The 24,375-nt window shown below is 39.8% G+C and overlaps 1 protein-coding gene across 2 annotated transcripts in view; it reads left to right on the top strand.

Moving 5' to 3' along the window:
* CHD1 (chromodomain helicase DNA binding protein 1) overlaps window positions 1-24,375 on the top strand; it is an 85,339-nt gene that overhangs the window by 18,470 nt on the left and 42,494 nt on the right. For both annotated transcript variants that reach the window (XM_074952900.1, XM_074952901.1), the window contains exons 3-11: window positions 8,741-8,945; window positions 10,012-10,113; window positions 11,551-11,618; window positions 13,248-13,397; window positions 13,767-14,029; window positions 21,136-21,361; window positions 22,438-22,538; window positions 23,598-23,776; window positions 24,169-24,296. In XM_074952900.1, coding sequence (XP_074809001.1) covers window positions 8,741-8,945; window positions 10,012-10,113; window positions 11,551-11,618; window positions 13,248-13,397; window positions 13,767-14,029; window positions 21,136-21,361; window positions 22,438-22,538; window positions 23,598-23,776; window positions 24,169-24,296 — 1,422 coding nt within the window. The remainder of the gene's footprint in view (window positions 1-8,740; window positions 8,946-10,011; window positions 10,114-11,550; window positions 11,619-13,247; window positions 13,398-13,766; window positions 14,030-21,135; window positions 21,362-22,437; window positions 22,539-23,597; window positions 23,777-24,168; window positions 24,297-24,375) is intronic.

Here is a 24,375-nt window from a genome sequence, read left to right as displayed (position 1 = left end):
TTTCCTCTTTCTTTTCTCCATCAGTTTGGTTAGGAAGAACTAATCTCCCAGCAAGTGTGTGAGCTTGAGAAAAATAATTACTGTCATATTTTAGGTAGAAGCTGTGAATTGAAATATGGATGGAGTGTTATGCTTCCTAAGATAAATCCCTTCTTCCCCTCTCTCACCTACACACACGAAGTAAATTTTAAAACTTAAACTTTCATAATACGTTCATATATCAAAGCAGTTTACAAATGTAACCATACTTTGGGTTGGATTGTTCTTGAGGATAAAAGCTGACTGTCCCTTTCTGGCTGTGAAGGATATTCTACCATCAGAAGAGAACTTGTCAGGCTTCAGTGATCCAGTAGAACGCAGGGACAAAAAACAAAAGCTCAATTGGGGCTGTAGTATCAATCTAAAGGGGTACAACAGTGGTCCATGTTGGCATAAACTATTTATCCATTCTTCAGTGTACTAGAGCAGAGTGATCCACCTGTTAAAGGTAAACTGAAAAGGGGGAAAAGGGGTTTGTCCATTTAATTTTTTTTTTACATTAGAAACTTAGACCCACCCCTGAGGACTGCCTCTGTTGTGTGTTTTCTCTCATTAATTCCCACATAGGAAATGACAAGCCCTTGATCAGGGAATGGGGAAGTTTAGGAGCAATCTCAGTGCTTTGTTTTCTTTCCTGGGTAAGGATGCAGAAGCTCAATAGCATGTTTCTCCACACGCCTACTTGAGAACACTGGGGCTTGGTCTGCACCTAAAACTTAGGAGAACCAGCTACGTCGCTCGGGTGTGAAAAAACCCACGGCCGTGAGCTCAGAGCCTGCGTCATCTGACTTAGCTTGCAGGGCTCATGCTACGGCGCTAAAAATAGCAATATAAATGTTGGGCTCGAGCTGGAGCTTGGGCTCTAAGACACCTCCCCCCTCAGCAGGTTCTTGAGCCCCAATATCTACACTGCTATTTTTAACCCTGCAGTGTGAACCTAAGGTGACTTGGGATCTGAGCCTCACCGCCTCTTTTTTTTTTTTTTTTTTTTTGCTGTGGAGACATGCCCAATGAGCACTTTATAGAAATAGCTCATTGTTCTCTAGGTAACAGAAACATCGTTTCTCTCCCACTGGGCGAAGCAAAGGTGGGAACAGAGGTAGCTTTTAACATTGTCCTTTCAACTTGCTCTAGGATTAGAGACTGGGAAAGAGAATGACACTGTTGGGCTTCACAGCTCGTAATGGGGCAGTTGTAGATAGTAGGGCTCTTCCCTTAATATCTACAACAGCTACAGCCGGCTACATTAAAAATACTTTACACTGCATATGCAGTGTTGTTCTAGCCATGTCTGTCCTAGGATATTAGAGAGACTAGGTGGGTGAGAAAATATCTTTTATTGGACCAACCTCCGTTGGCGAGAAAGCCAAGCCACACAGAGCTCTTCTTCGGGTCTGGGAAAGATATTCTGAGAATCACAGCTAATTGCAAGATGGAATAGATGGTTTAGCATAAATAGTTAGCTCATATTCTAAGGGATCATTCAAGGTAGAGTAGCCTGTTAACACCTCTGTATAGGACAAAAAGAGGGGATTTAGTGGGTTACAGATTGTCATATGGCATTTTTATCTGAGCCCTGGTCTACACTAGGACTTCAGGTCGAATTTAGCAGCGTTAAATCGATGTAAACCTGCACCCATCCACATGATGAAGCCCTTTTTTTCGACTTAAAGGGCTCTTTAAATCAATTTCCTTACTCCACCCCTGACAAGTGGATTAGTGCTGAAATCGGCCTTGCCGGGTCGAATTTGGGGTACTGTGGACACAATTTGACGGTATTGGCCTCCGGGAGCTATCCCAGAGTGCTCCATTATGACCGCTCAAGACAGCACTCTCAACTCAGATGCACTGGCCAGGTAGACAGGAAAAGAATCGCGAACTTTTGAATCTCATTTCCTGTTTGGCCAGCGTGGCAAGCTGCAGGTGACCATGCAGAGCTCATCAGCAGAGGTGACCATGCAGAGCTCATCAGCAGAGGTGACCATAATGGAGTCCCAGAATCACAAAAGAGCTCCAGCATGGACTAAACGGGAGGTACGGGATCTGATCTCTGTATGGGGAGAGGAATCCATGCTATCAGAACTCTGTTCCAGTTTTCGAAATGCCAAAACCTTTGTCAAAATCTCCCAGGGCATGAAGGACAGAGGCCATAACAGGGACCCGAAGCAGTGCCGTGTGAAACTTAAGTAGCTGAGGCAAGCCTACCAGAAAACCACAGAGGCGAATGGCCGCTCCGGGTCAGAGCCCCAAACATGCCACTTCTATGATGAGCTGCATGCCATTTTAGGGGTTCAGCCACCACTACCCCAGCCATGTTGTTTGACTCCTTCAATGGAGATGGAGGCAACACGGAAGCAGGTTTTGGGGACGATGAAGTTGTAGATAGCTCACAGCAAGCAAGCGGAGAAACCGGTTTTCCCGACAGCCAGGAACTGTTTCTCACCCTGGACCTGGAGCCAGTACCCCCCGAACCCACCCAAGGCTGCCTCCTGGACCCGGCAGGTGGAGAAGGGACTTCTGGTCAGTGTACTTTTTAAAATACTATACATGATTTAAAAGCAAGCATGTGAAAGGATTAATTTGCCCTGGCATTTGCGGCTCTCCTGGATGTACTCCCAAAGCCTTTGCAAAAGGTTTCTGTGGAGGACAGCCTTATTGCGTCCTCCATGGTAGGACACTTTACCACTCCAGGCCAGTAGCACATACTCGGGAATCATTGTACAACAAAGCATTGCAGTGTATGTTTGCTGGCGTTCAAACAACATCGGTTCTTTATCTCTCTGTGTTATCCTCAGGAGAGTGAGATATCATTCATGGTCACCTGGTTAAAATAGGGTGCTTTTCTTCAGGGGACACTCAGAGGTGCCCGTTCCTGCAGGGCTGTTTGCCTGTGGCTGAACAGAAATGTTCCCCGCTGTTAGCCACAGGGAAGGGGGAGGGTTGAGGGGGTAGCCACGCGGTGGGGGGAGGCAAAATGCTACCTTGTAACGAAAGCACATGTGCTATGTATGTAATGTTAACAGCAAGGTTTACCCTGAAAGAGTGTAGCCATTGTTTTATAAAATGTGTCTTTTTAAATACCGCTGTCCCTTTTTTTTTCTCCACCAGCTGCATGTGTTTCAATGATCACAGGATCTTCTCCTTCCCAGAGGCTAGTGAAGATTACAAAGAAAAAAAAAAACGCACTCGTGATGAAATGTTCTCTGAGCTCATGCTGTCCTCCCACACTGACAGAGCACAGATGAATGCGTGGAGGCAAATAATGTCAGAGTGCAGGAAAGCACAAAATGACTGGGAGGAGAGGTGGCGGGCTGAAGAGAGTAAGTGGCGGGCTGAAGAGAGTAAGTGGCGGACTGAAGACAGGGCTGAAGCTCAAATGTGGCGGCAGCGTGATGAGAGAAGGCAGGATTCAGTGCTGAGGCTGCTGGAGGATCAAACCAATATGCTCCAGTATATGGTTGAGCTGCAGCAAAGGCAGCTGGAGCACAGACTGCCGCTACAGCCCCTGTGTAACCAACCACCCTCCTTCCCAAGTTCCATAGCCTCCTCACCCAGATGCCCAAGAATGCGAGGGGGGGGGGGGTTCCTCCAGCCAACCAGCCACTCCACCACAGAGGATTGCCCAAAAAACAGAAGTCTGGCATTCAATAAATTTTAAAGTTGTAAACTTTTAAAGTGCTGTGTGGCATTTTCCTTCCCTCCTCCACCACCTCTCCTGGGCTACCTTGGTAGTCATCCCCCTGTTTGTGTGATGAATGAATAAAGAATGCACGAATGTGAAGTAACAATGACTTTATTGCCTCTGCAAGTGGTGATTGAAGGGAGGAGGGGAGGGTGGTTAGCTTACAGGGAAGTAGAGTGAACCAAGGGGCAGGGGGTTTCATCAAGGAGAAACAAATAGAACTTTCACACCGTAGCCTGTCCAGTCATGAAACTGGTTTTCAAAGCTTCTCTGATGTACCGCGCCCTCCTGTGCTCTTCTAATCGCCCTGGTGTCTGGCTGCGCGTAACCAGCAGCCAGGCGATTTGCCTCAACCTCCCACCCCGCCATAAACGTCTCCCCCTTACTCACAGATATTGTGGAGCGCACAGCAAGCAGTAATAACAGTGGGAATATTGGTTTCACTGAGGTCTAAACGAGTCAGTAAACTGCGCCAGCGCGCCTTTAAACGTCCAAATGCACATTCTACCACCATTCTGCACTTGCTCAGCCTGTAGTTGAACAACTCCTGACTCCTGTCCAGGCTGCCTGTGTATGGGTTCATGAGCCATGGCATTAAGAGGTAGGCTGGGTCCCCAAGGATAACTATAGGCATTTCAACATCCCCAACAGTTATTTTCTGGCCTGGGAATAAAGTCCCTTCCTGCAGCTTTTGAAACAGACCAGAGTTCCTGAAGATGCAAGCGTCATGTACCTTTCCCGGCCATCCCACATTGATGTTGGTGAAATGGTCCCTTGTGATCCACCAGAGCTTGCAGCACTATTGAAAAGTACTCCTTGCGGTTTATGTACTCGCCGGCTTGGTGCTCCGGTGCCAAGATAGGGATATGGGTTCCATCTGTGGCTCCACCACAGTTAGGGAATCCCATTGCAGCAAAGCCATCCACTATGACCTGCACATTTCCAAGGGTCACTACCCTTGATATCAGCAGATCTTTGATTGCGTGGGCTACTTGCATCACAGCAGTCCCCACAGTAGATTTGCCCACTCCAAATTGATTCCCAACTGACCGGTAGCTGTCTGGCGTTGCAAGCTTCCACAGGGCTATCGCCACTCGCTTCTCAACTGTGAGGGCTGCTCTCATCTTGGTATTCATGCGCTTCAGGGCAGGGGAAAGCAAGTCGCAAAGTCGCATGCGTAAGGACACTTTCATGGAAAAGTTTCGCAGCCACTGGGAATCATCCCAGACCCGCAACACTATGCGGTCCCACCAGTCTGTGCTTGTTTTCTGAGCCCAGAATCGGCATTCCATGGCATGAACCTGCCCCATTAGCACCATGATGCATGCATTGGCAGGGCCCATGCTTTCAGAGAAATCTGTGTCCATGTCCTGATCACTCACGTGACCGCGCTAATGTCGCCTCCTCGCTCAGTATCGCTCTGCCAGGTTCTGGTGCTGCATATACTGCTTGATAATGCGTGTGGTGTTTAATGTGCTCCTAATTGCCAACGTGAGCTGAGCGGCCTCTTTGCTTGCCTTGGTATGGCGTCCGCACGGAAAAAAGGCGCGGAACGATTGTCTGCCGTTGCCCTGACAGAGGGAGGGGCGACTGACGACATGGCTTACAGGGTTGGCTTACAGGGAATTAAAATCAACAAAGGGGGTGGCTTTACATCAAGGAGTATTTCAGGCAGGACTTCACGGAGGGTTCCAATAAGAAATGGTGCACCTAAGTAATTGTTCTTATTGGAACAAGCAGGTTGGTCTGGCCTCTGATTGATACATGGCTAGATTTACTTCGCTGCACCTTCTCTGTGAGTGACTGCAGTGTGACCTAGAGGAATGAGCCTCTAGACGGGGGGGGGAAGCAAATGAGTACAAAACAAATCTGGTCTATTTCTTGTTTTGATCCAGTCCATCTATCTTTTACATCTTTGGCTGGCAGCAGACGGTGCAGAAGGACTGCAAGCCATCCACATCTCATGGCTGCCTGGCAGAAGATGGTACAATAGGACTGCTAGCAATCCATATCACCTGCCTGCTCACCATAAGATGGTTCAGTAGGACTGACTGCAAGTCTAAAGAGAATGACCTGTCAACTCACTTCTAATGTAGTCCCTGCACCCATGTCTGCCCAGGCGCTCCGGGCCCACGTGGCCAGGAGCACCTCGGATGTGATGATGACGGCTACCAGTCCTATTGTACCGTCTGCTGCCACAAGGCAATGGGTTGCTGCTGCTGTGTAACAATGCCTTACCATGTCTGCCAGCACCCAGGAGACATACGGTGATGGTTACCTGAGCGGGCTCCATGCTTGCTGTGGTATGGCATCTGCACAGGTAACTCAAGAAAAAAGGCACAAAATGATTGTCTGCTGCTGCTTTCACGGAGGGAGGGAGGGAACGGGGGCCTGATGATATGTACCCAGAACCACCCGCGACAATGTTTTAGTCCCATCAGGCATTGGGATCTCAACCCAGAATTCCAATGGGCAGCGGAGACTGTGGGAACTCTGGGATAGCTACCCACAATGCAACACTCCGGAAGTCGACGCTTGCCTCGGTACTGTAGAAGCACTCCGCCGAGTTAATGCACTTAATGTACTTAGAGCATTTTCTGTGGGGAGACACACACTCGAATATATAAAAATGATTTCTAAAAAAACGACTTCTATAAATTCAACCTAATTTCATAGAGTAGACATACCCTGAGGATATCAATGTTGGGTTTTTTCCCTAAAGATGGGTATTGTCCCCTTTTAGACATGGGAAAAGTAAGGTGCAGAGGTTAAGGGCCAAATTTTACACGATTGCCTCAATTTCATGATGCCTAATTTTTAAAAGCCGAGGTGCTGAGCATTCACAGCTCCCATTGACTAATAGCTAGTTGTTTAGTGCTAATATTGGAGGGATTTACTCTCAGTTCATATTTGGAATGCTGTCTTGGCATCCATGAGGACATAATTTAAAAAAAAAAAAAAAAAGCACTGCTCCAACCACATTATTTTATTGTAGAAAACATGCCCTTAACAAATATCCAATTAGCTTACAGAGGCTTTGGTTTTTTGTTTGTTAAAATAAAGCTACTGGTAGTCTTTAAAATAGTTACTGCATGCTTTGTAGTCTTATGTATTCATCAGTCATCGATAGAGAAACTTGCAACTTGCATACATTGGTTCAAATAGTTTTAGCACAAAGGAAAGTTTGTTTAAAGTTATGTGATAGGTTTTTGGTTTTTTGTTTTTTGTTTTTTTTTTAAACGTGTGATGTAACTGAAAGACTGTTAAGAGGATGGATTGATTTTTGTAATAGTTTGTTTTTTGGTATTACCTGTTGTTCTTTATCAAGATGCCTATTTACAGTCCTGTTATCATTCTTTTTAAATTAGTCGGCTACTTTGAAGGCAATATTTTCCCTATAATGCTTTCCGTCAAGATGTCTGTTTAAAAAATATTGGGGCTTCTATGTTAGATTAATATTATCGGTTTTTTTTCAGAATCTGAGACTTTAGCACAGGTTATAGAGAAAATTGTTTTGAGAAACCAGATTTGTTTGTATCTTGAACATAGTTCACCATATGTGCATATAAAAATACTGTTTCAAAATGTTATGTACACTAATTCATTCTTTTAAATTAAATAAATTATTTGAAGTGTGCTGTAACTAAAAAGGAGGAAGAGAGAGAAAAGGGGACAGTTAGTCATCTCAAGCATAACTATGTATGGAGGGCAGGTGACTTGCTGATGGTCATGCAGTAGTTTAGTGGGAGACTCGTTTTTTCTAAAGGGAGAATTTTACTGGCATAAGAGTGTCAACATGGGGAGTTATATTTGGATAACTATACCAGTAAAATCATGCTAGTATAATTACCTATGAAGGGGAGCCCTCAGGAATAGAATCCAAGGGTCCTGATAACCCTTCCTGATAATGCTGTCTTTGCATAAATCACCAGGTCCAGATTTACGACACAAAGCATGAAATGTGACCTACAAAGGATTTTGTTTAAATTGATAGCTTGTCCTATTTTGGTTTCTCTATGAAATACAAAGAAGGGCTGAAATATGTGTGGTTTTTTAAAAGTTTTTTCTTTTTCTTTTTACTTCAAAAATATTAGGAAAGACAATCTGATCTGTCCTTCTTTTGCTGGAAGACCTCTTTGCAGTCTTAGAGCATATTTATTGTTCTCTCTCTCACCTGAGAGTGATGGGTGATACAGAAATTAAATAGATGTTCTTTAAAACAAACAAATAAATAATTGATATGGGTGTGAAATGCAGTGCCATTACCATTCTGCCTGCCTGGACTGGATGAACTGTCCTATATCAGGCTGCTGTCCCTGGTCCTTGCTTGAAGCATAAACTTTTATACAAGGTTTGGCTAATAGCTCTGAGTTTATCAGACCCCTTTCTCCTTTCCTGTTGTCTGGCTGTCTGGAAAGAGGAGGGGCTATCTCTGACCCTTTCTTTTCATCTCAGTTCTTCTTTGTGCATCAGCTGTTAATTAACTGCAGGGTGAAAATCATACTACGTGTGTCTATCCGGAACCCATCGTATAACCTACACTGGACGAGAAAGCTACCTGTCCCAAAGCTGAACCTCATGGAAGTTGGGTGTAGGGCTTTCACCAATATACAATTTCCTCTTATAGGGAATAGATGGATACCTCTTACCTTGAATTTGGCCCTATTTATAAAGATAAGCAAGGCATGTTTGTTTTGCCCATACCTTTGAAAGTAAAACTGTGGACATTTAATCAACTGGCAAAGTCTTTTTACCCTCTCTCTTTGAAGCTGTGGGCTGCAGGGGAGCATAGTCTATGGATATGTTGTTAATTAATCCAACTTGTGAAGTGCTCCCAGTTATCACAGCATGGGGTCCTATAAATGGATGTAGTGTGTTATTTAAGAGTAGGCTATTATATGCATGCTTGGCTAATTTCACAATTAATTTTACAGGTGAAGCTAAATTATTTCTAACTTCACTTTGATTTTATTTTACTACTCAAAATGCTGCATAATGTTCTTTTATTTCTAATTACAGCCAGTCGGATGACGATTCTGGTTCAGCATCAGGTTCTGGATCTGGTTCAAGTTCTGGAAGCAGTAGCGATGGAAGTAGCAGCCAGTCAGGTAGCACTGACTCTGACTCTGGTTCAGAGTCAGGCAGTCAGTCAGAATCAGAGTCTGACACATCTAGAGAGAAGAAACAAGTTCAAGCAAAACCACCAAAAATTGGTGGAGCTGAGGTAAAATGCACAAATAAACATTCCAGTGAAAGATATTCAACTTTGTGTGGTTATCTCCTATAGCTATTTTCACTCTAGATAAGCTATAAATAAGAACTGGAATGAAAGACTTGTTAAACTGTTAGGATTTGAGCTTGGATTGATGAGTAAAATATCTGCATACCATGACTTGAATATCATGGAAAATATTAAGGCCAAGATTTTCAGAAATAGATACATGAAATTATGCTCCTAAATTCTTACCAGGGTACCTAAATAGCCTGATTATCAAAAGGGCTGAGCTCCCAGCTGCTCGTATTGATTGTAGTAGATTAATAGTCCACTTTTCAAGATCAGGCCACTTATTTAGGCCTCTACGCTACGAAATCCTTTCTTAACTCTATTCATTTTTGAAAATCATATCTGTATACTTTAGCTTGCTGTTATCTGATAAACTGTTGAACTGGAAAACTTCAAATTTGCATGTAGTCAGTCTTCTATGAGGAAGAAGTTTGCAAAATTTCAAAAGAAAATCTAAATTGTTCAGAAAATTGCTTCTGAGCATATCCAGTGGGATAAAATAACCTCAGATTTGCTCTACTTCCTTCTGTGTGTAATATATAATATTTGTAAGTATTATGACTCCCCTTGAATGAAAGAAAGTATAATAAATATAACAGAATATTAATTAACATAATTCTGCTTAAAACTCAGTTTTTCCTCTTCATTCATTTTTTAAAGTGTTGCAATGCTTCCATATGAAGCAAAATTATTTGACAATTGTATTAACTACATTCCTTATTGGAATTATCTGAGTTATAACAACTTAAAATTGAAATGTGTTAGCAATGACTATAGATATGTATTCTTTTGTGCTGATTTAAGGGTTCTTACTTAAATTTACTGTAAAGCATGCTACATTTTGCATTAAAATGCTGTAACAAATTGAAACATTCTCCTCATTCTTTAAACTGAAAATAGTTACTTTTATTAGCAAAACTTCAGTTTGGGAATTTGACTGTATTAAATCATTGTAAAGTTCCACCGTATTTGATTGCATGACTCTTCTGTTTGAATTCTGTTTCAGTTTTGGAAATCAAATCCAAGTATTTTGGCTGTACAGAGATCAGCAATGCTCAGGAAGCAGCAGCAGCAGAAAGCAGCTTCATCAAACAGTGGGTCAGAAGAGGTGAATAGCTTATTCTGAATCTATGCTTTAAATGTAAACATAGAGGTGTCCTAGCTCACTCCATATGTATGTGTGAAAGTCTGTCTGAAGGCAATAAGCATTGTGTACACACATCTCAGGAGAGAATTTTGCTCTTCTAGAGAAATGTTGAATCATTTTTAATTTTGTATATTTGGGTAAGTGATGAAGAAATTACCTTTCTTAGAAAGCTTTAGCCAGATGCTGTCAAATTGTGATCGATTGACCAAGCTGGCAAGTCACGTATTACTGGCTCTCATTTGTGTTTCCAGCTTCTAAATTACTTAAAAGTAATAAAAGTACTTTCCAAATATTACTTTTCCATCTAAGCAATTGCTGTCGTTTCTGAAAGTATGTTATGCAGTAGTGAATGGGAGGAGATGTAGCTGCATGCCAATCCCTGTGAGAACATGGTCCACACTATTTAAAAAAAAAGTTTAAGAAACCTTGGCCTAAACTTGTAGTCTCTTCCAAGGAATCACTTTCATTTTCTTGTTGTAGTGCTTTTAGAATTATTCAGATACAAAATAGAAGGTTTTAAAGTCTAAACAGTTGATTTTATTTGAATCTAGGATACGAGCACATGTTTAAAGGGGATACTATTGAGGTTGAGAGGGTGAAAGTTATCTGTTAAACAAAAAAGTTTGTGGACATCTCTACTCACTTCTAAAGAATAATTAAACACTATGGTCAGAAGTATCTTCTCTCATAATTTCTCCATTTTCTTCTTCTGTTACCCTGGACTTCTGTTTTTGTATACAGTTGTTTTCATTTTTAACTGTTTTAGTTTTATGGGAAATGTAAATTAAGATTTTCCATGTAAACACTTAGAAAATGTTAACTTACAGCTATTGCTAAATGGTTCTTCCTAAAAGTTTCTTTTCAGGATGAAATTTTTCCAGAACTGTTCTCCGCCTGAGTGAAAATTATTTTAGGGAAGTCTGAGTTGATAGGGTCCATCCATTTTTTTGGAGAGTAAAGGTAGTGAGGAGTCAGATATATTTTTGCCTTTCTTAAAAAATGGTTTAAACAATTCTAGGGCCTGAGTAGGTACAAAGGTGGTATTTAGTACAGGGCTCATCTGTAAACTACAGAGGAGATTTTCAGTCTCCTGATGGAAGTTCGTTTTGACTAATTTATGACAGTTTTAAAAATGTACTTCATGCAGGCACAGTAGTACTCAAAAAGATATTCTAGTAGAGCACTGTGAATGCATAAACAATTGTGATAGATTTTGAATCATACTAAAATATGGAAACCCTAGTCGTATTCAGTGCATCATTGTGTACTGAAGGAGAGGAAATCAAACATGAAAAATAAATTTATACCAATTCAAGAATGGAAGCCAGATTGCTAACAGTTGCACTGCTCTTTTAATATTTGATAATGAATTCTATATATTCTTTGCTTTCTCTGCAGGATTCCTCTAGTAGTGCAGACACTTTGGATGACTCATCCAGTGAGACCAAGAGGAAAAAACATAAAGAGTAGGATATTTTACATATAAGAATACTATATAAAAATGTCCTTCCTACTTGCATATTTTAGTATTTATATATGCTTCATCTAATATATAAAAGTATTTCAGTTCTACTCTGACTTCAGGTTGGTTTTTGGACTTGATTTTATCACTTCTCTCTTTTGATTAGAATGTTGGGGTATTTTCTAATACATAGATGTTTAGATGCAACATATATTTCAGGTTGAGTCCTATATGTAAAACAGGACTTTAAATTCCCCAATTAGTAAAATACCCTGCATCAGGTACACTTGTATTGACTGTGTCTGTTCAAAAGCACCTCCAGCAATGCTTTGTAGAATCTACAGTGGAGTGTATTAGTTGTAACATTACTTTTCCTGTTGAATATCCTATCCTGAACATTATCTATATATGGCCAAGGTAGTTGGGAATAGGCTATATAGGTCATTTTATCTCCGGGTCACTAGTTGGAATTAAGCAGTTAGTGACAAAGTTGTTACAATTTGTCATCTTTTTGAAATCTCAAGGGCAAAAATGACCATCATGTTTGACACTAATTGGCAGTCTTACTGATCTCAGTACAGCAACCAAGGATTGAATGACTTATGGAAATTAAAACTATCCTATCGCCCCAAGAAGCATGCCCTTCACCTGGTCAGAGTTGAGGAAGGTTAGAGGTGCAGTGTAGGGAAGCTTGTACTGCCATTGCCTGTGTGATATAGTTTCTGTGGAAAATAAACCACTTCAATTTCTAGGACTGTCAATCTGGCACTTTTCATGAACTCTTTAAAAACAAAACAAAAAACCTCTCTTTTAAAATTAGTGTGTAATTTTGTATGTTTAGTTCTTTTTGGTTGTGATTGACAAAAGTTATTTATTTTTTTCCTATCCTTTGTCGTTTAAAAATTCACAGAAATCTATATTAGAGTATGTAAAACCAAAAACTGTTGTTGAATTTATATATCTAATAATCTAATATAAACAATTGTTTTGTTTTAAGAATATTTTAACTAGTACATTTGTATGTAATTATCTTACCAAATACGCAGAGACCTCTGTCCATGTTTCCTGAAACAGAATATTGAGCCCTAAAAGACAAATTTTCATAGCTGTTGTCTCTTTGTCCAAATAGCCACTTGCCAACCTACATATCAGTTTGTCAGGATGCCCAGAATTAATATCCATGGAAGAAACCCTGATTACAGTAGGTTCATGTAACACTGTAGCGTTAAAAGTTCATGTAACTCCTGAACAATTATCCATTTACTGGAACACTGAACATTGAAAATATAATCTTTCTTGTTTCTGTAAGAGGTAAAGTGAAGAAAAATGTTTCTAGTGTCATTATATTACTTCCTGATTTACTGCTTAATGAAAAGCCATCTGATATGGGGTGGCGGTTCAGAAATTGGATGGTATTCCATGCTTCCAGATGCAGCATCCCTGTTCATGGCAGTAGAGAGATCAATGAGTTTTCATAACATTTTCTGTCTTTTTAATGACACTGAATTATTAACTGCCTTAATGCTTATTTCTGTCAACAAGATTTTTCCAGTTGATGGCATTCATATATATGGACTTCACAGTAATGCTGAATATTCTAATTCTTGACTTTTCTGCCTTTCAATATATGCAGTGAAGACTGGCAAATGTCTGGATCAGGATCTGTCTCTGGGACTGGTTCAGATTCTGAATCAGAGGAGGAGAGAGAGAAAAGCAGTTGTGAAGAGAGTGAATCTGACTATGAGCCAAAAAATAAAGTGAAAAGCAGGAAACCTCCAAGCAGGTAAGAATTCTGGAAATTAAGGTACTTTGTTATAAGATTTCTGATAGAAATATGAATATCTCTCTCTCTCTCTCTCTCTCTCTCTCTCTTTCTTTCTTTCTTTCTTTCTTTCTTTAAGCTCAAATCCAGATGTAACTATTTATTAGTAGAGTTCTGTATCCCAAGAGTGGAAGTTGTTTTTTGAAGTTACAAAAGATGTTATCACAGCAGTGAGTCACAGTGAATGTTTTCCCCTACATTATCTAATTGAGTGTGGTACAGTTGAACAATCACTGTGAAATATTAATACTCTGTAAGAAATGGCAGAACATTTGTGGGTATTTCTATATTGAAAACATCTTTGTTTTGTCAACTCTTGTTCTTTTTAAGAATTAAGCCAAAAAGTGGGAAAAAGAGTGCAGGACAGAAAAAGAGGCAACTTGATTCATCCGATGAGGATGAGGATGATGATTATGATAAAAGAGGGTCTCGTCGCCAGGCAACAGTCAATATTAGTTACAAAGAAGCTGAAGAAACAAAGACAGATTCAGATGACTTGCTGGAAGTCTGTGGAGAGGATGTCCCACAGCCTGAAGAAGATGAATTTGAAACTATAGAAAAGTTTATGGATAGTCGTGTTGGACGAAAAGGAGGTATTTTTGACCTATATTCTCAAAATGCTACAGTGAATCCAAGAGCAGTTTTTACAACTTTTATGTATTTGTTTCAGTTTCTGCAGCATCTAAACTTTCATTTAAAAACCAGTTTCTAGCTTAATAAATGCAAAGATAACTTCCTAAATTTGAATTCAGAGTAAACAAATGAAGTATTCTTGCTCATGCATGCGTGCTTGCATACATTTTGGATGTTAGCTCCCCAGTGTAATGATAATGGTTTATGTATCTGCGTTAACTGTTGAATTGCTTAGTAGTTTGGGGGGTAAAATGGAGAAGGGTGTAGGAATGAAACCATTGGAGGTGGGAATTGGGAGTTGCTTCAGGGAAAGAAATTCAGGTGTCTAAGAAAAAATGTCCTTTTTAATGTGTGTTAACTGGTCAAGGAAAACCCTAGTCTCAGCCCTAGGGGTTGATCTCCACCAGCTAACATTTTAAAACCACAACTTACCCTGTCTGTATTAAGATTTTAACATGTTAGTTAACATGTGCTCAAATACACCGTTCTTCCTGGTGTTGATATGGCCACAAAGGAGGGCGGGGAGGGAGAGGATGAAGAGGGGAGGTTAGAAAGAATGATGGTCATAGAGGTGAGCATACTTCCTCACTGAGTGATGCTGAATGTGGCAATAAGATAATGGATAAATAATGATAACTAAAACTTTAGTTAAGATGTAAAATACATATTTTACACTTTTTTTTGTGCAAACTTTCCTTTGATATTAGTGGGAATTTCATGTTGATTATGAGGGTAGTATATGGAGTTCAATATTTATGCCCTGTCCCACAGCCATAATTAAAATTGCAATTTGGCTCTGTCCAGAATGAGTTTTTGATAATCCTGTTTTAAATTCTTTTTAAAACTTTTGTTGTAACTTACAGTTAAAGAAAAAAACATTTTTACATTTCAAAAAATATATAGCGTTCATAACTTTTTTATGTTTGTCCTCTTCCCCCAAAATAATGTTAAACATACATTAAATTTAAAACACATTGTGAATTATTTCTCTTTGGTAGTGAAGTATTAAGAATTTGGGGAAAATACAGGTTCATAATATCATGAAATATTTTTTCTGCAGACTAGATAGGCCGTTTTGAAAGGGAATTCACAAGCTCATGTATGTAGTGCAGGAGTTCTCAAACTTCATTCAACCGCAACCCGCATCTGACCACAAAAATTATTACACGACCCCAGGAGGAGGGGACTGAAGCCTGAGCCTGCCTGAGCCCTGCTGCCCAAGGTGGGGCAGGGGAACAGGGGACAAAGCCTGAGTTCCAACACCCTGGGCAAGGGGGCCAAAGTCGAAGCCCGAGGGCTTCAGCTCCAAGTAGGGGGCCTGTAATCTGAGCCCTGCCGCCCAGAGCTGAAGGCCGTGGGCTTTGGCTTCAGCCCTGGGACCCAGCAAGACTAAGCCAGCTCTGATGACCCCATTAAAATGGGGTCACGACGCACTGTTTGAGAACTGCTGACGTAGTGAATAACCTTGATCCACACCAGAAATTCACCACTGCTACTGTCCCCTTACATTTTAATATGTGCTGTTTTATAAATTATTTAAATTATAAATATACAGTAGCATTCCTAATTGGATGAGCCTAAACATATAAAGAAACAATAAATTTCATAATCAAAGATATACCAAATGTAAGTTCAAATATGGGTTCTGTATCTTCATTTTCAAAGGTCTGTGGGTGATATCTGAATGGATACTTAATATGGTCTATTAAATTATTTATTAATTTCCTTTTGATCAAAGGTTTGCATTATTAGTGCTCTTCCAAACCATATTCAAAACCAGCTCAATCTGTTTTATATTTTCTATGCAACTCCAAAACAAAGTAAAATTTCACTGCAAAGGGAATAACTGATTTAAACTCCATGGCCTAAATGTAATACAAATGGTACAGTCTTACATTTATGAAATATATTCCACTCTTCTCCTGAACCTATGTGTCATTTAAACTAAACATAGGTAAAATATAAACTGTAATATGCTAAAATAACCTGATCTATCCTGTGTACAGTTTGTAGGGGTGTTGTAGCTGTGTTGGTCCAGGATATTATAGAGACAAGGTGGGTGAGGTAATATCTTTTATTGGACCAGAGACAAGCTTTCAAGTTTACAAAGAACTCTTCTTCAGGTCTGGGAAAGATACTCGGGCTATCACAACTAAATACACTCTTTAGTTATTCCAGCTTGTATTTAGCACACTTGCATTTAGTATATTTGACACTCAGTACATTTCCCAGACTTGAAGAAGAGCTCTGTGCAAGCTTGAAAGCTTGTCTCTCACCAACAGAAGTTGGTCCAAAAAAAGATATTACCTCACCCACCTTGTGTCTCTGTGCAAAGGATGTCAAAACACATTGTACTGATGACAAAAGGATTGAACTAGAACATCCCAATATTAATAATTTGGAGCTGGAATTTAATACCACTTCTATGGCAAACAAAATGTTAATGAATGTAACCCTAAGGAGCATCTTTCCATTAAAGTAATGTAAATAACTTTATGCCTCATTTTGGAAAAACTGGCCCATGAGAGGCGAAAACTTAGGGAGCATATTCATTATTAGAATATTTAACTCTTCTGTAAGTAAGTGGAAGATCTGTCCACATCTCCATATTTCCTTACACTGATAAATAATTTCAGCTAGCCCTATACCCAAACACTTAATTTTTTCTGAAGCCTATTGTATAATAAGAAGCTTTATTTTTTTGTAATATAATGGATAAACCATCTTTTCTCCCAACTGATTCCAGATTCGAATTCAAAAACTCAAATTTATCAACTTTTTCTTAATTTCACTGTTTCACCTATATTCAGATGTACATGTGTTGACAAAATCAGGGCCTACACTTGTACATTAATTACGCGTCTCTTACCTAAGATGACCAGGTTGTACTTCTATAGAAATTTCTTTTAATGAAGTTAAATTCCTTCATTCTGTTTTAGAAAACTTATAAAAACATTCCCATCTCTGCCCCAATATGGAATGTATTAACCTCGTCTTGCTTAGGTTTGAGGCTTGAAGTGAACTGAAGTGCACCAGAATCTTTCCAGCACACTCTTCCTTCCACCTTATTAGTTTCTACAAACCAAACTTTTTTTCATATTTTTTGTTGTTGTGAAGAAGGCTTTGGAATGCATTGAGGCTCAGTGAGTCTACTAACCACCTGAAGCCTTTTGGTAAGGCGTTTTGACACAGTCCCACATGACATTCTCATATTTAAACTAGGGAAATGTGATCTATATGAAATTACTATGAGTGTGGATGCACAACTGGTTTAATGACTATATTCAGAGTAGTTATCAATGGTTCACTGTCTAACTGGGAGGGTGTGTCTGGTTGGGTCCTGCAGAGGTCAGTCCTGGTGCTGGTACTCTTCCATGTTTTTTAATTAATGACTTGGATAATGGAGTGGAGACTATCTTTATAAAATTTGCAGGTGACAGCAAGCTGGAAGGGGTTGTAAGCACTTTGGAGGACAGGATTATAACTCAAAATGACTTTGACAAATTGGAAGAATTGGTCTGAATTCAACCAGATGAAATTCAATAAAGAGAAGTGCAAAGTACTTTACTTAGGGCAGAAAAATCACATGCACAACTACAAAATGGGGACTAACTGGCTAAATGGTTGTTGACAGTGATCTGGAAACGTTAGTGGATCACAAATTGAATATGAGTCAACAATGCGATGCAGCTGCTAAAAAAAAAAAAAGCTAATATTCTGGAGTATATTAACAGGAGTATCTTACGTAAGACATGGGAGGTAATAGTCTTACTCAAGTCGGCACTAGTGAGGCCTCAGCTTATGTACCGTTTCCAGTTCTGGGTCCCACACTTTAGGAATGATGGGGGCAAATGGGAAAGAGTCTAGAGGAGAACAACAAAAATGATAAAAGGTTTAGAAAACCTAACCTATGAGGAAAGGTTAAAAAAAAAAAATGGCCATGTTTAGCCTTGAGAAAAGAAGACTGAGGGGGGACCTGATAAATCTTCAAATACGTTACAGGCTGTTATAAAGAGGATGAGGATCAGATGTTCTCCGTGTCCACTGAAGGTAGGACAAGTGGTAATGGGCTTAATCTGCAGTGAGGGAGATTTAGGTTAGATATTAGGAAAAACCTACTAACTGCCACGGTAATTAAGCCCTGGAATAGGCTTCCAAGTGGGGTTGTGGAACCCCCATCATTGGAGGTTTTAAAAACAGGTTGGACAAACACTTGTCAGGGATGGTCGAGGTTTACTTGGTCGTGCCACCGCACAGGAGGATGGACTTGATGACTTCTCAAGGTCCCTTCCAGCCCTACATTTCTGTGATTTTGTGAAACTATGTTTGTAGAGGTTTAAACTGCCCCATTCATATCAGAGAGGCAAATGTTGATACAGTTCCATTGCTAATCACTGCTGATAGTTCACTTTAACAGAAACAACTGACTACTTTGCTTATCAAGTGTGTTTGGAAATAACAGAACTAAATTAGAAAAGGTCCATTTTAGGGCATGTTATCCTCTCTGTGGAGCCAGCTGTGATACTCTAAGGAAGAGGTGGCTAACCTGAGCCTGAGAAGGATCCAGAATTTACCAGTGTACATTGCCAAAGAGCCACAGTAATATGTCAACAGCCCCCCATCAGCTCCACCCCCCGCTCTCAGCACCTCCCACCCACCTGCAGCCCCATTGATCAGCACCTTCTCCTCCCTCCCCGCACCTCCTGATCAGCTGCTTCGATGCATGCAGGAGGCTGGGGGCGGGGGAGGAGGAGCAAGGGCATGGAAGGCTCAGGGGAGGAGGCGGGAAGGGTGGAGTAGGGGCAGGGCCTGTGTCAGAGCCAGGGGTTGAACAGTGAGCACCCCCTGGCACACTGGAAAGTTTGGCACCTGTAGCTCCAGCTCTGGAGTCGCTGCCTATACAAGGAGCCACATATTAACTTCTGAAAAGCCGCAAGTGGCACCAGAGCCACAGGTTGGCCATCTTAGAGTGTATTCTTTAGAGCTCTATACAGTCTTGGTTTTGGCCAAGTCTGTGTTAGAAGTGCTTTGCTGGCACTCTGCTTTTGCAAGCATTGCTTATTCCAGTCCTCCTGCCCCACCATTTCCAAGCAAAATAAATGCAATTTTGATTGTATAACTGTGTCTGACCTAGTGGCTTTCGCCAGCACAGCTGTCTTGGTTGCAAATTGCACCTCATTGCACCCTGGGCAACGTAGCTATGCCAACAAATGTTTGTGGTGTAGACCTGGCCTTGATATCCCAAGCGATGAAGCTTTTATTGCTTCTGGTATTCCAGAAAGTAGGGCTTTGTCTTCTCGGGAATGTCATCTACCAGTGTAGCTGCATTGGTCCATCTTACCTTGGTGCAAATTTTGCTGCATTGGTGAAAATTATGCCTACATTAGAGGTGAAATCCTTGCCTATTGAAGCCAATGGCAGAATTTCCATTGACTTCAGTGGAGTCTAAATTTCACCTCAGTGAGTAAAATACCAGTGTAGACAAGGTCTGACAGCTCTCACCATAAGAAATTCTGTTCCTGATTTTTTTCTCCATCTCATTATCATCATCATCATCATCCCATTACTCCAAGGCTTTAAAACGACATCAACAACATGAAATCTCATCAACTTAAAACAAACTAACAAAAAAGTTAAATGTAGTTTCAGGTATTAAACATATCCATGAGTCCCATTGTCAATGTTTGTTGTTTAACAATAACACTTTTTGATTTTTTTAAATGTTTATCACCCCCTATTGGTATGAGAGAAACCACCAACCAGAAGGGGAAACAGACTGACTATATAGGTGAAACCATTAAATTAACTATGCACAGCATGACAAATGAAAAGAGTAAACAAGTGGAATTTTCTGTTATCTCTTTCAGTTATAGGTAGCTTTAGGTGTTAATTTGTAACAATGCTAGGTTAAAAGCTTCAGACAGAAAGTGTTTTAAAACTGACAGTGCCCTTTTAAATAAGCCTCATTGAATACTTTATAGGGAAGCTTCCATGGTCAAGTAATGGAAGAGAATGAGAAGACAGCTGCTGTGGAAGGAGTTTAAGGGGAAGCTAGTTCAGTGCCATGCAAATGAGCTTCATATTGTGTGCTACACTGTATGCACAACTAAGTAGCTTCCTACAAACTTAACCCCTTTTCAGAAGAATGCAGAAAGTCTGCTAAATAGGACATTTATCAGTAACCAGTGGGATGGTATTGGTGGCAGTAGGATTATCATGCCACCTATTTCTGACCTCACTGATGCTATATTGGTGGAGATTCAGATGGTGGTTGACTACAATGTGGTTTGCATTTCTCAAAGCAAGTTGTATGCAAATGGTTGTGTGATCAATGCAAGTATGTACCCAGGTCCTGTGCTAACATGTACAGCCCATGCTGAAGCCACCATCATCACATCTTCACTGCAATTTTTAGCCTTGTTCGCTAGATTAGCGCTCGCATGGGTGTTCCTATCTCAGCTAGTCACATCTTTGATTGCATTGTAGTCGTACACTGCAAAGTCACGGTAGACAAGTGGGCATTGGTAGAATTTGACCTTGTCACCTCTTCCTGGGTCACCAGAATATCTAGGAATGTGGTGTTGCTGGAATTTTGGTAGCCTGCAATAGGTTGGTTATGATAATTGCTCCCTCTTAGCAACTAATGTCCCATAAAAAAGTCTGTTGAGTTCTGGGATTGATGTTCTCTGTCATGAGATGTCATGACAAGCTTGTCAGTTCTCGTCTATCAGTTTATTTTAGATATTTGTAAGGTGGCTGTCTACCCCTTCTTTCATCCACTCTCCTTTCACCTTCAGTTAATTTAGATGCTCAGTTTTATTGGTTACATTGTCTTATTATTAAATCAGGTCTTTGAGACTATTTATTGACTGGCATATACTTCTGCAGCAGAATTACGTAAGTAACACTAGGTGGAAGAGAACTACAGAAGTAGTTGATCATGTGTTGATAAATGCTCATATTATAAAAAAATTACCAATTGAATTATATTAATATCAAATTCATTGTTAGGTGATTCACCGGTACTTATGCTCTATTAAAACTTCTCTTGTGATTTCCTTTTCAGCCACTGGTGCTACAACCACCATCTATGCAGTTGAGGCAGACGGTGATCCAAATGCAGGGTTTGATAAATCGAAGGAGCCAGGAGAAACACAGTATCTAATTAAATGGAAAGGCTGGTCTCATATCCATAACACATGGGAGACTGAAGAAACCTTGAAGCAGCAGAATGTTAAAGGAATGAAGAAACTGGACAACTACAAGAAAAAGGATCAGGAAACAAAACGATGGTGAATGTTATCGATAGTCATCTTTCATAATACAGATTTTTTTTTTTACCAGCATTTGTGCTTATGTAGTATTGTAAGGGGATTGATCTCCGTATGAGAATATATTTCCATAGTGTGTGTTCAGCAAGAAGATAATACGTGATCTTTTTATTGTTAAAACCACCTCGACATTTTAAGGTCCTACAAGGTGTACAGCATCCTCAACTTCATTACTCATGAGTGAATGATGATATGTGGCATCTTGCAGGATCATGCCTTTAATAAATAACTAAGCTGTTTGGAAGTTATTTTTCTTAAATGTTTATAATATGCATAGTATAAATAAAATATTTACACAATAAACAGTATGCATTGTTTACTGTTTACTCAAATGGCCTACCATTTGCTTTTCTTGACCATTGTACTTTAACAGAACTGTTCATTACATTCTCCACAGTGATACTTACTACTTTTTCTTAGAAGTTTTAATTCTATTCACTTTGCTAGGCTTTCCAGTTCTACTGTCTCATTTTTCTGCTCATTGTCTGGATCAACAAGCACTCTCTTATCAATGTCGTTAGAAGTCCTGAATGAAATGTTTGGAGAAAATCTTTACCTTCTACTGCCTTCTTTTGACGCTGGTTTCCAGTGGGTTATTCAGTGTCCTATATGAAAAGTGGTGGTTCTTGTCCATTACTTTTAGGAATGGTTGAGATGGATTTCCCTGGATTTAACCCCCTTCAAGTGTTGTTCTCATTAAGTGAAAAAAGTGTCCTACAGAGTACAATACTTTAACTGTTGGGAGTGGACATTCCGTATTATACCTACATTAATTATTTTTTATCAGGTGTAGCTGACACTAGTACAGTTTCTCAGTAGTTTTTCCTCAGCTTCCAGTCAGGAGGGCACCTAATTCAGATAAGGAATTTTTTGTAGCAGGTGTTTTTTCTCCACTGAGATATCCTTTAGTTCCTTTCTCAAAGAAGCTTTCCCTCTAACTTACCTTTGGTGCTTACACTGAAAGCTTTTGGACTGTGAAATTGTTTTAGTTTTAGAATGAAACAATGTAATGACTATTTTCATAATTTCCATTCCAGGCTGAAAAATGCTTCTCCAGAAGATGTGGAATATTATAACTGCCAGCAAGAACTTACAGATGATCTTCATAAACAATATCAAATAGTGGAGAGAATAATTGGTAAGTGACAAATTGGAGACTGGAAATAACAATAAGGATAATATACTGTCATTGCTTCTATTTTTATAGATTCTTAAAAATGTAGGGCTTGAAGGGACCTCAAGAAGTCATCGAGTCCAGCCCCCTGTGCTGTGGCAGGACTAAGTGAACCTAGACCATCCCAGGTGTTTGTCCAACCTGTATGGTAGAGATTCCACAGCCCCTCTTGGAAGCCTATTCTAGAGCTTAATTACCCTTGTAGTTAATGCGTTTTTCCTAATATCTAACCTAAATCTCCCTTGAGTTAGATTAAGCCCATTACTACTTATCCGACCTTCAATGGACATGGAGAACAACTGATCGCTGTTCTTTTTGTAACGGCCTGTAACATATTCGAAGACTTATCAGGTCTCCCCTCAGTCTTTTTTTCTCAAGACTGAGTATGCCCAGTTGTTTTGACCTTTCCTCACGAGTCAGGTTTTCTAAACCTTTTATCATTTTTGTTGCTCTCCTCATTACTCTTTCCAGTTTGTCCCCATCTTTCCTAAAATGTGGAACCCAATTGGAATTGGAAACTGTACTCAAGCTGAGGCCACACCGGTGTCGAGTAGACTGGGACAATTACCTCCCATGTCTTAATATGACACTCCTGTTAATACACCCCAGAATATTAGCCTTTTTTGCTGCTGCACTGCATTGTTGACTCATGTTCAGTTTGTGATCCACTAAACCTGCAGACCCTAGTCAGTAGTAGTACTATCTAGCCAGTTATTCCCCATCTTGCAATTGTGCATTTGATTTTTAATTCCTAAGTGAAGTACTTTGCACTTGTCTTTATTGAATTTCATCGTGTTGAATTCAGACCCAATTCTCCAAATTTTATATTTGTGGATAATAAATTTATTAGAATTCTTAATTCTTTTACTTTCAAACTAAAATAATATGGATATAAATTAGGATGGAGGTTAATAATGGGTTCTTTAATTCTGAGCACTTTGTCACTTGATTGTGTCACAAAAATGAAATAAATGTCCATTAAAATCAAAATTATTGATGAAGTATCTCAAATGTATTCTACAGCTCATTCAAATCAGAAGTCAGCAGCAGGTTATCCAGATTATTATTGCAAGTGGCAGGGTCTCCCTTACTCAGAGTGCAGCTGGGAAGATGGTGCTCTCATTGCCAAAAAATTTCAGTCATGCATCGATGAGTATTTTAGCAGAAATCAATCCAAGACAACTCCTTTTAAGGACTGCAAGGTGAGTGAGATTTAAGATAATTTTCATAGACATCTGAGAATTGAGACAATAAAAATATTTGTAGCTGGCTGTTTTGTTCCTGGATTAGTGATGGTATACATTATAAAGTTTTTCAGATCACAGAATGAAATATTAAAATTGTTTAGTTTAGTAATGACTGTTAAGGTATATAACTTTAGTCAGTGATCTTATTAGTTCTAAGCAGACAAATGTCCCCATTGTGATTATTTTCACTCAAAAGTGAAATTATGTTAACTTTTAGAAGTTAAAATAGTAATGTATATAAACATAATTTAAATTATTTTCCATTTTCTCCTGCATCTTCAGTAAAATTATATTTAGAATCTTAAAACATTCAGTAGTAGGGCTAATGTTCAATATCACTTTGATAGGTTTTAAAACAGAGGCCAAGGTTTGTTGCACTGAAGAAGCAACCATCATATATTGGTGGCCATGAAGGTTTAGAGTTAAGAGACTATCAGTTAAATGGACTAAACTGGCTCGCTCACTCCTGGTGCAAGTAAGTACGTTCTGAAAGTCTGATGCTTTTCTAGTACTTGTAAATGGTAGAAATTCATAAAACCTTAGCAGAATGGATT

The sequence above is a fragment of the Natator depressus genome, chromosome 5, assembly GCF_965152275.1.
Source record: "Natator depressus isolate rNatDep1 chromosome 5, rNatDep2.hap1, whole genome shotgun sequence".
Taxonomy (NCBI): Eukaryota; Metazoa; Chordata; order Testudines; family Cheloniidae; genus Natator; species Natator depressus.
This window is presented reverse-complemented; position numbering and strand designations above follow the sequence as displayed.